At 47.3% G+C, this 13,010-nt stretch overlaps 1 protein-coding gene across 2 annotated transcripts in view; it reads left to right on the plus strand.

Annotated features, from left to right (window-relative positions):
• Map3k3 (mitogen-activated protein kinase kinase kinase 3) overlaps positions 1 to 12,585 on the plus strand; it is a 69,254-nt gene extending 56,669 nt beyond the window's left edge. For both annotated transcript variants that reach the window (XM_027946261.3, XM_027946262.3), the window contains 9 exons: positions 1,794 to 1,867; positions 4,470 to 4,537; positions 4,730 to 4,822; positions 5,429 to 5,620; positions 6,144 to 6,292; positions 6,920 to 7,051; positions 7,548 to 7,677; positions 8,041 to 8,218; positions 9,894 to 12,585. In XM_027946261.3, coding sequence (XP_027802062.1) covers positions 1,794 to 1,867; positions 4,470 to 4,537; positions 4,730 to 4,822; positions 5,429 to 5,620; positions 6,144 to 6,292; positions 6,920 to 7,051; positions 7,548 to 7,677; positions 8,041 to 8,218; positions 9,894 to 10,122 — 1,245 coding nt within the window. In that variant the 3' untranslated portion in view covers positions 10,123 to 12,585. The remainder of the gene's footprint in view (positions 1 to 1,793; positions 1,868 to 4,469; positions 4,538 to 4,729; positions 4,823 to 5,428; positions 5,621 to 6,143; positions 6,293 to 6,919; positions 7,052 to 7,547; positions 7,678 to 8,040; positions 8,219 to 9,893) is intronic.
• The last annotated feature ends 425 nt before the right edge of the window (positions 12,586 to 13,010 follow it).

Consider the following 13,010-nt stretch of genomic DNA (forward strand, 5'->3'; position numbering starts at 1 on the left):
TTAGGTAACAGTTGCATCTATTTGCTGATTTTTAGAATGAACAAAGCATGATTCATGTTAATTTTTTGGCTTAATTTTTCTGACAGAAGTTAGCTAGCACAATGTAACTTCCTTCACTTCCCCTTTGACTTCTGTAGCACTATCATAACTAGGGTCATTGTTGCAAAAACATTCATGGGACTCAGCAGTTTTTCTCAAGGCCTCTTGAACCTTTGGTGTATTTCTCCATCACACTTGCTGTGTTGTTTTACTCATCCATTTTCTCTTTTCGGTTACTTGATCGAACTTTACCAAATATACACTTGCTGGATTTGGAGCAGTTCTTTCCCACTTTGGGAAATTTTGTATCCTGGCCAAATTTGTAATTTTACTTTGCAGTTAATTTGCCTTGATAGGCAGATTTTTAAAAATCATATATGATAATATGACCTAAAACATTTGAAATTATGGATGGGGATGGACCCTAGTATGAAATGGGAAAAGAGATTTCAGTTGGAAACAAATTATGTAAAATCTTATGTTATTGAATTCTCATAATTCTAATGTTTTCTTCCCTGTGTGAAGTTTAACTTTGGAGCTCAGGTAATGCATATAGTCAGTCCTCTACCTCTGTGGATTCCATGTCTATAGATATGGAACAGATTCAACCAACTGCACAATGAGTATATTCTGTCTGTACTTATTATATATAGACTTTTCTTTCTTTCTTTCTTGGTACTGTGGATAGCTCTATTTTTTTTTTTTTTTTTGAGACAGGGTCTCACTAAGATGCTAAAGCTGGCCTCAAAATTGCAATCCTCCTGCCTCAGCTTCCCAAGTCACTGGGATTAGAGGCAGGTGCCACTGGGACCAGTATGGACTTTTTTTTTTTCTTGTCATTCCCTAAACAATACAGTATAACAATTATTTATGGAGTATTTACATTGTATTAAATATTATACATAATCTAGAGATGATTGAAAGTACATAGGAGTATATATATATGGATAATATGCTAATACTGTGCCATCTTTTGTAAAGGGACTTGAGGATCCTCAGATTTAAAAGGGAACCTGGAACCAATCCCCAGTGGATGTCAGGGAATGACTATACTGTGAAATTGAAGACCCCATAGCCACCTCCGCTCTGTAAAGAGAAAATGAAGGGGAGGACCTTCATGAGATTAGTTGGTGGGGGTGAACTATTGTGAAGGTTTTTTGTAACTGCATTAGACCAGGGTCCAGAGAAATACTTCAGTCTATGTAGACATCTATTAACTCTGTATTGGAACTAGGAGCTGGGAGATTGTATTCTGGTACCAGCTACGCATGGACTAGTTTTATGACTTTAGACAAGTCTCCTAACCTTTCTTTGGCTACAGTGCTCATCTGTGAAATGAAGCAATGCTTGTTTTCATAAATTATGAATTATGGAGTGTAAACAGAAGCATTAGGGTCCCACCCAAACTCACTGGAAGCCTCTGCAGGGTAGTACCATCTCCAGTGCCAGGCACCAGTGTTGATAAGCCAAGAAAGTGCCAACTAGAGAAGCTGCGTCTCTGCTTTGCCCTCCTGGCAAGACTCCTTGGGATGCCAGCCAAGCATTTTTCTCCCTCCTGGAAACTTGCCTTTCAGACTACAGGGGAGAATGGTACCTTACTAACCATTCTTCCCACTGTATGGGGAAACAAGGGCACTTTCATATTTAAACAAAAAGACCATGTGCTGGCCTCAACTGGGTCATAAAGCCTGGGTCACCTGGCTGGCTGGGATTAGGGTTGGGACTGTGGTTTTATTGTATGACTTGCCTTACAGATGCTGGATCCCCTGAGCAGTGCTGAAAATTCCTTATCAGGAAGCTGCCAATCCTTGGACAGATCAGCAGACAGGTATGGGGCTGTGGGTAGCTTGAGTGTTATTAGATGGGCTTTTTTTATTTTTTCTTTCTTTTTTTTTGGGGGGGGGGGTGCGGTCCTGGGGATTGAACGCAGAGCCACTTAATCACTGAGCCAGCTACATCCCCAGCTCTTTTTTTTTTTTTTTGTAGTAGCAGATAGACAGAAAACTTTTTATATGTTTAATATCACGCAGTGCTAACGATCGAACCCAGTGCCTGCCTAGGTTTATTTATTTAATATTTTGAGATAGGGATCACTAAGTTTCTTAGGCCCTCGCCAAATTGCTGAAACTGGCCTCGAGTTTGTGGTCCTGCCTCAGCCTCCGAAGTCTCTGGGATTATAGACATGTGCCACCACACCTGACCAATGCATAGGCATTTTTTGAACTGATGGGTTGAGGAAGTAATGTTCGCTAGTGTGCATCTATGATCCAGCCACAGATTGACAGGCCCAGTGTTAGTTTTTTTGTTTTGTTTTGTTTTTAATATTTTATTAGATGTTGATGTACCTTTATTTATTTATATGTGTGCTGAGAATCAAACCCAGTGCCTCACACATGCTAGGCAAACACTCTACCACTGAGCCACAATCCCAGTCCCAGGCCCAGGGTTAAAACAGCATGCATCTAGGGAAGCCCTCTCCTTAGTTTTCCAAACACCTTGAGAATGTTTTGCTTGCATAATAAAATGAATATAACAATAGCCTATAAAATATCAGTTCATTTATTAAGTGCTTGTTGTGTTGTTTTGAGTGCTCTACATGTTTTGATTTGACTCATAATACTTGCTGCTCTTGGGCGTTTGGGGTCTTTATTGTAATCTAGACTGAGAAACAATGGGCTGTTGAAGTTTGGGGAAAAAAACGAGATTCTCATCCATGGATTTACTTTGATTTTAAATTTTTTTTGTCCAAATGTTTCTGGTGGAATAAGAAACAGGGATATGGTAATTGGAAAACAACATTCTAGGAGGAAATGTGTTCTCCTTTATATAGAACATGGCTCTTAGAGCTGGCCCCAGCACTGATCCCACTGCTCCCTTATCTCAGCCTTGTTTTGGCCACCTCTGACTGGGTTTAGGGTTATGGTTAGAAGCTAAGGAGCAGGGGTTGGGGTTGTGGCTCAGTGGTAGAGTGCTCATCTAGCATGTGTGAGGCACTGGGTTCGATCCTTAGCACCACTTAAAAATAAATAAATAAATAAATAAAAGTAAAGGTATTGTATCCGTCTACAACTTAAAAATTTTTCAAAAAAAAAATGGAGAGCAAGTTTAGTTTTTTTTTTTTTTTTTTTTTTTTTTTAATTTGTGTATCTGATTAATTGTTTATGTGGGTACTGATCTTCTGACTGTGGCCAAATTTGACCTGAGCACTGATAAGTGTGATCTTCCTCTAGATGTCATAGAATGTAGTCATAGATACGTGTTGATTCCAATATATATCCTTGATTGGGGCTTGCTTTCCAATCAGGGTAGCAAGAAGGCACAAGTGAAAGTGCTAGGAGTCCTCACTGGTTGAGGGCTCTGCCAGGACAGGGACTGACTCTGACTTTGGACTATCTTCTGAGCTTTGGGATAGGAAGAGAGGACAGAAGGTCTGGGGAAGGTCTTGGGAAGAAGAAGGCAGCCCCCAAGTCACTGTCTTGAAAGTTCTGACCTATGACCCTTTCAAAAGGTACTTGCTTATCAGTAAGGGAAAGGGCTATTCAGGTGGATGCTGGGAAAGATAGCTGAATTTACCTACTTCCCTGGTTTTGGGTATTTCTTCCAACCTTCTTTTTTATTTTGTTTTCTCCTTGTGAATGAAACCCAGTGATCTGAACTGACTTCATTGAGGTCTGGCCTGACCTGAGTTCAGAGCTCTTGTCTTCCCTTTTTGGGAAAGGGCAGACCTGGAGCCAGATAGACCTGTATCCAATCCCAGCTCCAGCAGATATTTCAGTAGCTTCAAATAAGTGCGTTAACTTCTTAGTTCCTCAGTGTCCCCCTCTCTAGAATAGGATAGTAATGACTAATTGAAAGGAAGATGCTTGGTATAACTGCAGGAACACAGACTTTGGAGTCACAGATGTGGATTTGAAGTCTAGCTCTGTTGCTTCCTAGCTGTATCCTTGGGGAAATAAATAAGAATGTTCATACCTAAACCAGTAGGGTGTCTGCGAAGACACATTGCCTACCTTGCAGAGTTATGAGGGTTAAATAAGAAAAAGTTCACTCTCTGTAAACTATGCTGTTGTTATCTTTGTTACTACTTGGGCCAGGGATTCTCTTGCAGCTCTTCACCTGTTACATAGGTGGAGAAAAAGGCCAAGAAGGTAAAGTAAAGGGGTATGCAGCCAAGGTGGAGCTCAGCAGGACTGTCATTTACCACCCAGGGTCCTGTCACATTTGGGCCTCTGACAAGTGAAGAGTGGAGAAAGCAGGGGACTAGACTAAGGAAAGGGCTACTTCCCTCCAGTTCCTCTTTCCACACCTGTGCACATGGGAGGCACTTTGAAGAAGAGATGATTTAGATGCCCTTGACTTGTGTTCTGCCTTCTGAGCTGCACTGGAAGTACACTGAGGTCTATTTTGTGATTCCTTTTTGCTCTCTCTAGCCCATCCTTCCGGAAATCAAGAATGTCCCGAGCCCAAAGCTTCCCAGACAACAGACAGGAGTACTCAGGTAAATTCCACAGAGCCTGGGTTAGCAAAGCAGGGGAGTCTTTGTGGGTCCAGAGAGTTCTGAGTTGGGAAGCCAAAACTGTGTAGACAAATTTGCCTGGGCTTACTGCTCTAGGGTCTTGAATGACCTGGGACTTAAGTGGCTCACTCACATTGACCTGCCCAAAACCAGTGACTCCCTTGTTTTACTTAGATCGGGAAACCCAGCTCTATGACAAAGGGGTCAAAGGCGGAACCTATCCCCGGCGATACCACGTGTCTGTGCACCACAAGGACTACAATGATGGTGAGTGCGCCTCCATGCTGCCCTCTGCTGGCTGCCTCACAAAAGACCATGCTTAATGCTTTGCTTTGGAAAAGCCACCACTAGTGGGTGGGACCTGGGTACTCCAGGATCTGTGTTTTCCATTAATCCTGGGAAATTGTGCCTTAGTCTTGAGTCAAGAGAGACAGAAAATAACCAGATAAGGAGTATTGCATTTTCAAACTAAGTAGCTGCTGCTAGGAACTCCGTCTTTTTGTCCATGGTGTACTCTGGAGTGCCGTCTCTCCAATGACCTTTTCTGCATCAGCAGCAGACACAGCGGAGCTGTGGCAGAGGGGGTCGGAGTAGGATGCTGAGGAGAAAAGAGACTTGTGCTGGGGATTGGCCTTATGAGTCCCTGTCCCCACTCCCTATGGCCATGGCTCCCTGAACCTGGCTACTTCTTTATTTCTGCTTTTGTCTTGATTCTCAAGGTGCTTGGGACAGCAGTCTTTCTGGCATGAGTCAAGTGGAAGGGCAGACAGGATAGACCCAAGCCAGTGTTGTCTATCACTTCTAGCTGGTCTGCACATTCTATCTTGTGGCCAGAGGTCTGACTTGCTCTACTCTGGCCCCTTATCTTTTTAGGCAGAAGAACATTTCCCCGAATACGGCGTCATCAAGGCAACCTGTTCACCCTAGTGCCCTCCAGCCGCTCCCTAAGCACAAATGGCGAGAACATGGGTCTGGCTGTGCAATACCTGGACCCTCGTGGACGACTACGGAGTGCAGACAGCGAGAATGCCCTCTCTGTTCAGGAGAGGAGTGTGCCAACTAAGTGTGAGGAATGTCCCTGGCTAGGAGAAGACTGTCAAGGGTGCTCAGACAAGCTTCAGGGTTGGGAGGACAGCCAGGCCACCAGGGTGTTTAGGCTCAGCATTCTGCTGCTCTGGCCCATCCTTTCCCCACAGGGATATCCTTGGAGAGAGCAGCATACCCTGGATCTTAGGCCTGACTCCACTGCTGTGTGACAAGCCATTAATCTCCAGCCTTTAGTTTTTCCGTGTTTAAATTGAAAAGCATGCTCTTAATCCCTGATGTAGTAAGGTATTTGGGAGCTTTGAAAGTCATGCAGAAGAGCATTTGACCATAAGTTTAGCAAGTCCTCTGTTTCCCAGGACTCTGATCTTAAGCTCCCTTTGAGGGCTCTGGGTCTACTTCAGATGGGGTACTGAAAGAGGTGATGGTGCTGGGCATGGGGGAACCTAAGCCAGAGGTCTCATGATCAAGTGGCTAGAGAACAAGGAGGGTCTCCATAAACAATGTGCATAATATAACACTCTTTTCCAATGTTCTCTTGTAGCTCCTAGTGCCCCCATCAATTGGCGTCGGGGGAAGCTCCTGGGCCAGGGTGCCTTTGGCAGGGTCTATTTGTGCTACGATGTGGACACAGGACGAGAACTTGCTTCTAAGCAGGTCCAGTTTGACCCGGACAGTCCTGAGACAAGCAAGGTACTGCCTTTCCCATTCTCTGACCTCCAGTTCTCCAGAACTCTTTCAATATAAGTGCCTGTCTTGTACTGCACAGATTAATAGCTCCAGGTGCTACAGGTTGCCTCCCCCCATCACTCTTCCTCCCAAGCTCTCTTGCTATCCACCCTGGTCCTAACTATGGGGTGAAGAGTTGATGGTCCAAGGAGCACCAAGCCCCTCCGGGAGGATCTAAGGCCATCTCATAGTCCCATGCAACCCAAACAGAGGTGATAATCATCGCCAGAAAGGGTACTCCCTGTCCCCACTCCCCAAGTACCTTTCTCCACTTACTTGGGCCAGCTCTAAAGGAGAAATCATGTGACTGACACCTCAATTTGAATAGGCAAATACAATAGCTACCTTAACTAAGCCCCCACAACCCCTCCTTCCTTCTCCCTGTCTGCCTTCCTCCAGGCCTGGGAGTGCCATATCCCAAGGACTGGCCAGCATTGTGGCCAAGGGTCAGACAGCGAACAGGCCTTCTTTTCTCCATACGAAGTTCCCAAGGCAGATCCCTGTGAAGCACAGTCTAGGGCAAGCTGAGTGCATCCCAGGCAGGCACACCCAATCCCCTAAGTGCCTGGGTGACCACTGGCCCTTCCCTAGGAGGTGAGTGCCCTGGAGTGTGAGATCCAGTTGCTGAAGAACTTGCAGCATGAGCGCATTGTGCAGTACTATGGCTGCCTGCGGGACCGTGCCGAGAAGACTCTGACCATCTTCATGGAGTACATGCCAGGGGTATGTGTGCCTTGGACATATGAATCTCTCACAAAAAGGAGCCTGATCTGGGGTGAGGCCTTGGGGAGTCACTCTTGACCTGGGTCTGACCTCCTGGGGCTCCAGAGGTTCAGGGGAGCTAGGTAAGGTTATGGCAGGACCTGGATTCAGGAGAACCTTACCTGTGGCTATAGTAAAGGTGTCAGGTGAGAAATGTCCTAGCCTAGCTTAACCCAAGGTTGGCGCTTGAGGTCTGGTTCTTGTCCAGTAAGCACAGACTTCACCTGAAGCAAAGGTCCCTTCTTCTGCATGTGGGTCATCCATTGCTTGAAGGAAGGATTGTTATTTATGTTTTTCTCCAAGCTGCCTGGCAGCTCCTGTCAAAGTGCCCAGCACATCACAGATGGAGCTTAGATGAATCACTGCTTTGCTACAGTGCCTGGGGCCAGGAAATAGCCTTGCCCCCTCCCACAGCCATCCCCTGAGGGGACTCCCTGTGACTCCTTGTGACTGCTAGGGCTCAGTGAAAGACCAGTTGAAGGCCTATGGAGCTCTGACGGAGAGTGTGACCCGCAAGTATACCCGGCAGATCCTGGAGGGCATGTCCTACCTGCATAGCAACATGATTGTTCACCGGGACATCAAGGGTGAGCAGGGCTTAGGCTGTATGGAGTCTTCAAGTCTACCATTTAGTGACTGGGTGGGCCAACACTGAACCATTTTGAACTTTCTATAAAGTGGGATCCCCAGTTGCTTCCCCAGCCATGTGGGATTAATATGAAGAACAGTTGAACAATTTGGGGAAATACTTTAGTCCAGTGTGAATGTTGACCACGAAGACCTGTGACTTCACACTGTAAGTTTGAGGCTTCCCTTCCCTGTGTGCCCTGTGCAGCTTATGTCAAATTCAGTGTAGCTCCCATCCTCCATAGCTCTCTGTGACCTGGAGGGAGGATGATAGAAAATAGAAGGGGGGGCCAAGGTGGAAGTTTCTGCTCTTCATGCTTTAGGAGCCAACATCCTCCGAGACTCTGCTGGGAATGTGAAGCTTGGGGACTTTGGGGCCAGCAAACGCCTGCAGACCATTTGCATGTCAGGGACTGGCATGCGTTCAGTCACTGGCACTCCCTACTGGATGAGCCCCGAGGTCATCAGCGGCGAGGGCTATGGAAGGAAAGCAGATGTATGGTGAGTGCTGGGACATACCAGGACTCTGTCTCCCTGCCTGGGCTGTAGTCGCTCTGAATTGGAAATGATTTGGGGAACCTTGCATGTGAAAGGAGGGCCTGCCTTTTGCTGACTGGTGCACCCATGGACTAGGCTCCTTGTATGCAGCGGTGGTGGTGTTTGCAGTAGCACAAATAGGGTGTGTTTTAATTCCAAATAACAAATCTTGTTAGTGCTAGAAATTTAAGCCATGGAAAAAGTATCCTTGGGTTTGCTGAACCCCTTGAGAAGCAGAATCCACTCTGAAGACGTAAATCTGTCTCTAAACAAAAGCAGACTTATGCCCTTTCTCCTAGTGCTCAGATGGACTTGCCTTTGCCTGAGTTTATTTCTATTTTCAGAAAGGACCTAGAAGTCACAAGAACTTTTCTTGAATAGTTATTGTGGTGGGCTTAACAATGGCCCCCCGTGTCCTGATCCCTAGAATCAGTAAATGTTACCTTATATGGTAGCAGGTCTTTGCAGCTGTTAACTTTAAGATGGAGGGGTTATCCTGGATTATCCAGGTGGGCCTGGCATAATCACAAGAGTCCTTATAAAAGGGGGTTCAGTTGGTGCAGTGGCACACTCCCATAACTCCAGCTACTGGGGAGGATAAGGCAGAAGGATCAAAAATGTCTGGGCAATTTAGCAAGATCCTGTATCAAAAACAAACAATAAAAAAATTTTTTTTTTAAAGGGCCAGGAAAACCTGGATAACTTGGCGAAACCCCATCTCAAAAACTAAAGGGCTGGGGATGTAGTTTAGTGGTAGAACACTTGCCTAGCATGTGCAAAACTCTGGGTTTGATCCCCAGCACTACAAAAATTAAAAATAAAGAGGGAGGCAGGAGGTCAGAGTGGGAAATAGGAAGTGTGACAATGAAAATACAAGGCTGGAGTAAGCCACGCAGGTGCATGAGCCAAGAAACACAGGTGGGGCTAGAGTGTAGCTCATTATAAAATACAGCACATGCTTGGAGAGCACAAGGCTCAGGTTGATCTGAGTGTATACACACATGCGTGCATGCATTACACACACACAAAGAAAAAGAGAAGTGCAGGGGGCCTTCTTTAGAAGCTGGAAAGGTGAGGAAATGAATTCTCCCTTCAAAAGCCTCCAGAAGGAATAAGCCCTGCTAATGAATGCCTTAACTCTAGTCTGGGGAGACTAATTTTAGATTGGTGATCTCCAGAACTGGATGATAATAAGTATGTGTTGTAGTTATGCCACTAAGTTTGTGATAATTTGTTACAGCAGCAATAGGAAATTAATATAATTATCTTGGAGGTTTGGGGTTTTGTGTGTGTATGGTGCTGGGGATGGAACCCAGAATCTCCCATGTGCAAGGCAAGCATTCTAGCACACATTCCCAGCCCACTTGGAGCTCTGTCAGTGCCCAGTGGTTCCTTTTTCTCCAGTCTGAAGAAGCAAGTACCCAGGTGAGTGATTTGTGCAGGTTGATGAGGCCTGTATGGATAAGAGCAAAGAGTGTTTCAAAGTTTTCTGGTCTCGGGATTCAAGGAGTCTCATTCCTCAGCTTAGCACATCCTGCACTTCAGTGTGATCTGAGGAAGGCACCTCCTTTCACAAAGGTGGGTGAGGCAGCTGGGAGCCTAGAACTGGCCAAGGGGTGACGTGAGATTCTCTCTCCAGGAGCCTGGGCTGCACAGTGGTGGAAATGCTGACAGAGAAGCCACCTTGGGCAGAGTATGAAGCTATGGCCGCTATTTTCAAGATTGCCACCCAGCCCACCAACCCTCAGCTGCCTTCCCACATCTCTGAACATGGCCGGGACTTCTTGAGGCGCATTTTTGTGGAGGCTCATCAGAGACCTTCAGCTGAGGAGCTGCTCACACACCACTTTGCACAGCTCGTATACTGAGCTCTTAAGGCTACTGCTGCCGGCTGCCCCGTGCTGCACAGGCGGGGTCTGCTGTGGGGCGCAGTGAAGTTGCTGCTTCTCCCAGACCAGGCTGTGGACCTTGGAGCTGCAATCCAGCCAGCGTTTGTCTGTGCCCCTTCTGCCAATGGGGCTCAGCTAGGATGGGATGGCTGTAGCCTCAAGGACTGGGAGCCCCCAGCCTGCCAGACCCAAGAGCTCCAGTGTCTTAAGCTCAGTGTGGAGGGAAGGGGCTGGGAAAGTGTGTAAGGCAGCTGCGGGCTCTGCCCTTGGGGTTGTCCTGACACTGCCGTTGACTGGGAAGCCTGGGGTGGGGGGTACAGGACTGACTCAAGGGTATGAATAGTGTTATTTTCATTCAGAGTGTTATTTTGTTTCTCCTCCCAATGTCTGGAGATCACCAGGGTGTCTCTGGGCTGGATGAGCCCAATCAAGCCTGAGGTAAAGCCCAGTGTCCCACAAATGAGGGAAGACAGAGGCCCAAGTCAGTTTTGCCAGTCCTAGACTTTACCAAAGATGAATGAAGCAAATGTTATGCTGCCTTATTCAGGGAAGGAGGAACATATCCTGCCTGCCCCCATGACTCTGCACCCCCAAGCAGGAGCCTGAGACATGGCTGCCCCCACTGAGGGGGGAGACCCAGTTTTATCAATGCAATTGTCTCTGTTTTACAAGTTGGAGTCACTCTTATGCTGTATCCAGTTTCTAAACTGGAGACTGTGCCCTCTGGGTTCTGAGTACCCCTGTGTGAGCTTGGGCTTTGGGCTGGATTCTAAAGAGTTGATGGGATGACCTTTGTGCTTCTGGCCTGGCATGTTTCCTCACTGAAGCAGAGAGGAAGGTGGACAACTCAGTGGGCCCAGCAAGGCTGTTCAGGAGAGCCCAGGGGTTGTCTCTGCCTGTCAGTCATGTCCCTGCCAGGCCAAGCCCACTCCATCTAGTAGAAGGGAAAGCCCATGTGCTGCAACCAGCAGTGTCCAAAACCACCAGCTCTGTTCTTCCTTAGCCTTGCCCATCCCTGTGAGGTCTCAGCCTCTTTCCCTTCTTGTTCCTCCCCTGAGGGAGGAATGGCAGTGGGGAGCCAGTATCTCCAAGCAGCTTAGAGTTGGCCATATTTACCTCAGCCTGGGCGCTGGTCCTTTCTTCCGGCCCCTCCCCTCCAAAATGTGCCTATTGCTAGAGCTCCTCCCTCCCAACACCCAGTTTCCTTGGGAGTTATCATAAAAGAAAGAAAGGAAAAAAAAAAAAAAAAAGCTAGTGCCCGTGGATGGGCATCTCCAGGGAGCTGGGGATTAGCGCCAGGCAGCTCACTGCCAGCCATGCCCACTACCCCACGGGCACAGAACAAGCCAAAGCCTTCGTTGTATGTTGACGATGCACTTTTATGAATGTAGTTTCTATCGCTGTTTTTAGCCTTTTCACATCATGTAATGTGAGGCCTTGTACTTGTTAATTTATATCTCAGATCATATTTGATGGTTTTTATATATCAATTCTAGACTGTTACAGGTGATGGACGCCTCAAGAGAGAGAAGAGAAAATGAAAGCAGCTGGTTTTGCAGAATGTGTGTTGCACGGTGCCAATTGGGCCTGGGCCCCCTTCCATCCCTTTTCCCCTGGGGCCTCTGTCAGGCCACCTTCTACCCATCACTGCCCTCTGAGGCCAGTGAGCACACATGCTCCTGCCTCTACCTCGGCCCTTGCCCAGGGTGGGGACTGGCCCCTCATCTTGACCAAAGCTGCCAAGAGGCAGCTCGGCCTCTCCAGGACTCCATCCTGATGGCTGTAGCACTCCTTGGCCCATACCCTGTCCCCAGTCCCCATTTCCCAAGAGGAAACAGAGCATGGTGCCACTGATGAGACTAAGTGAGACGACTCTGCTACTCTGCAAGACCCAGGTTCAGGCTCTTACAGAGCTCTACCCCTGGGGTCTTACCTCACAGGGATTATTTTTAAAATAAAATTTTAAAACAAGCCAACAAACCCTGCACTCCCCCCAAATCAAAAAAGACCGACTTTTGTGCCAAAAACTGTGGACATGCTGGATCAGCATCCTCAGGACCAAGCTGTTGCTTAATTTTAATTTATTTTTTTTTATTATTAACTAATCAAGATTAAAAATTCTTGGACTCTAGGATGGCCTGGGCCCCAAAGTTCTGGAGGGCAGTTTCCTTGCAGCCCCAGGCTTGCCATGGCAAGGGGCCATGCTACCATTTTCTCACCATTCCATGGGGTATGTTTGCCTTGGCCAACCCCACACATAAGGGCCAGTTCGCGTGCTGCCACCCTTCTGCCCCTCTTGCCCTCCCAGCTCTGTGTGTCTGAATTGTGGATTGTGCAGAAGAACCTGCAGCCATAGTTATTTGACTGTATCTTGACTGAGGGCTTGCAGTGCAAAGCCAGGCCAGTGTCACGCATTACTTACAATAAAAGGGATCATTTATACCAGGGGGGTCCTGTGCGGTGCTTTTGGTTGGGGGAAGTAGGTGTATGCCTGGGAGGGGCTGGGGATGGCACCTAGTAACAAGGTGCCTCAAGCAGGAGAGAACTTGATGCCAAGAGGGGCCTTGGCATGACTTGGTTAGGTACCACTGTTACCTCAGTGTGCCCTCCTTCCTCCACTCCCTCTCCCTTTCTAGGACCTCTCCTGAAAGTGATAAATTAGGGCCAATTTACTGAGGCGCTGTTGGCCTTTCTGACCTAAACATCACCAGTGGCTTAGTTCCTGGGACCCTCATGGCATCTAGTAAGGTCTTCTTTTGAGGCTCCCCTTGGACCCATCCTGCAGGGCATTATCAGAAACCACCTCCAGCATCTCTCCTTGACTCAGCTGCTGCTGTTGCTTAACTCTGAGCAGAGACTGTCCTTGT

The sequence above is a fragment of the Marmota flaviventris genome, chromosome 17 (assembly GCF_047511675.1).
Source record: "Marmota flaviventris isolate mMarFla1 chromosome 17, mMarFla1.hap1, whole genome shotgun sequence".
Lineage (NCBI taxonomy): Eukaryota > Metazoa > Chordata > Mammalia > Rodentia > Sciuridae > Marmota > Marmota flaviventris.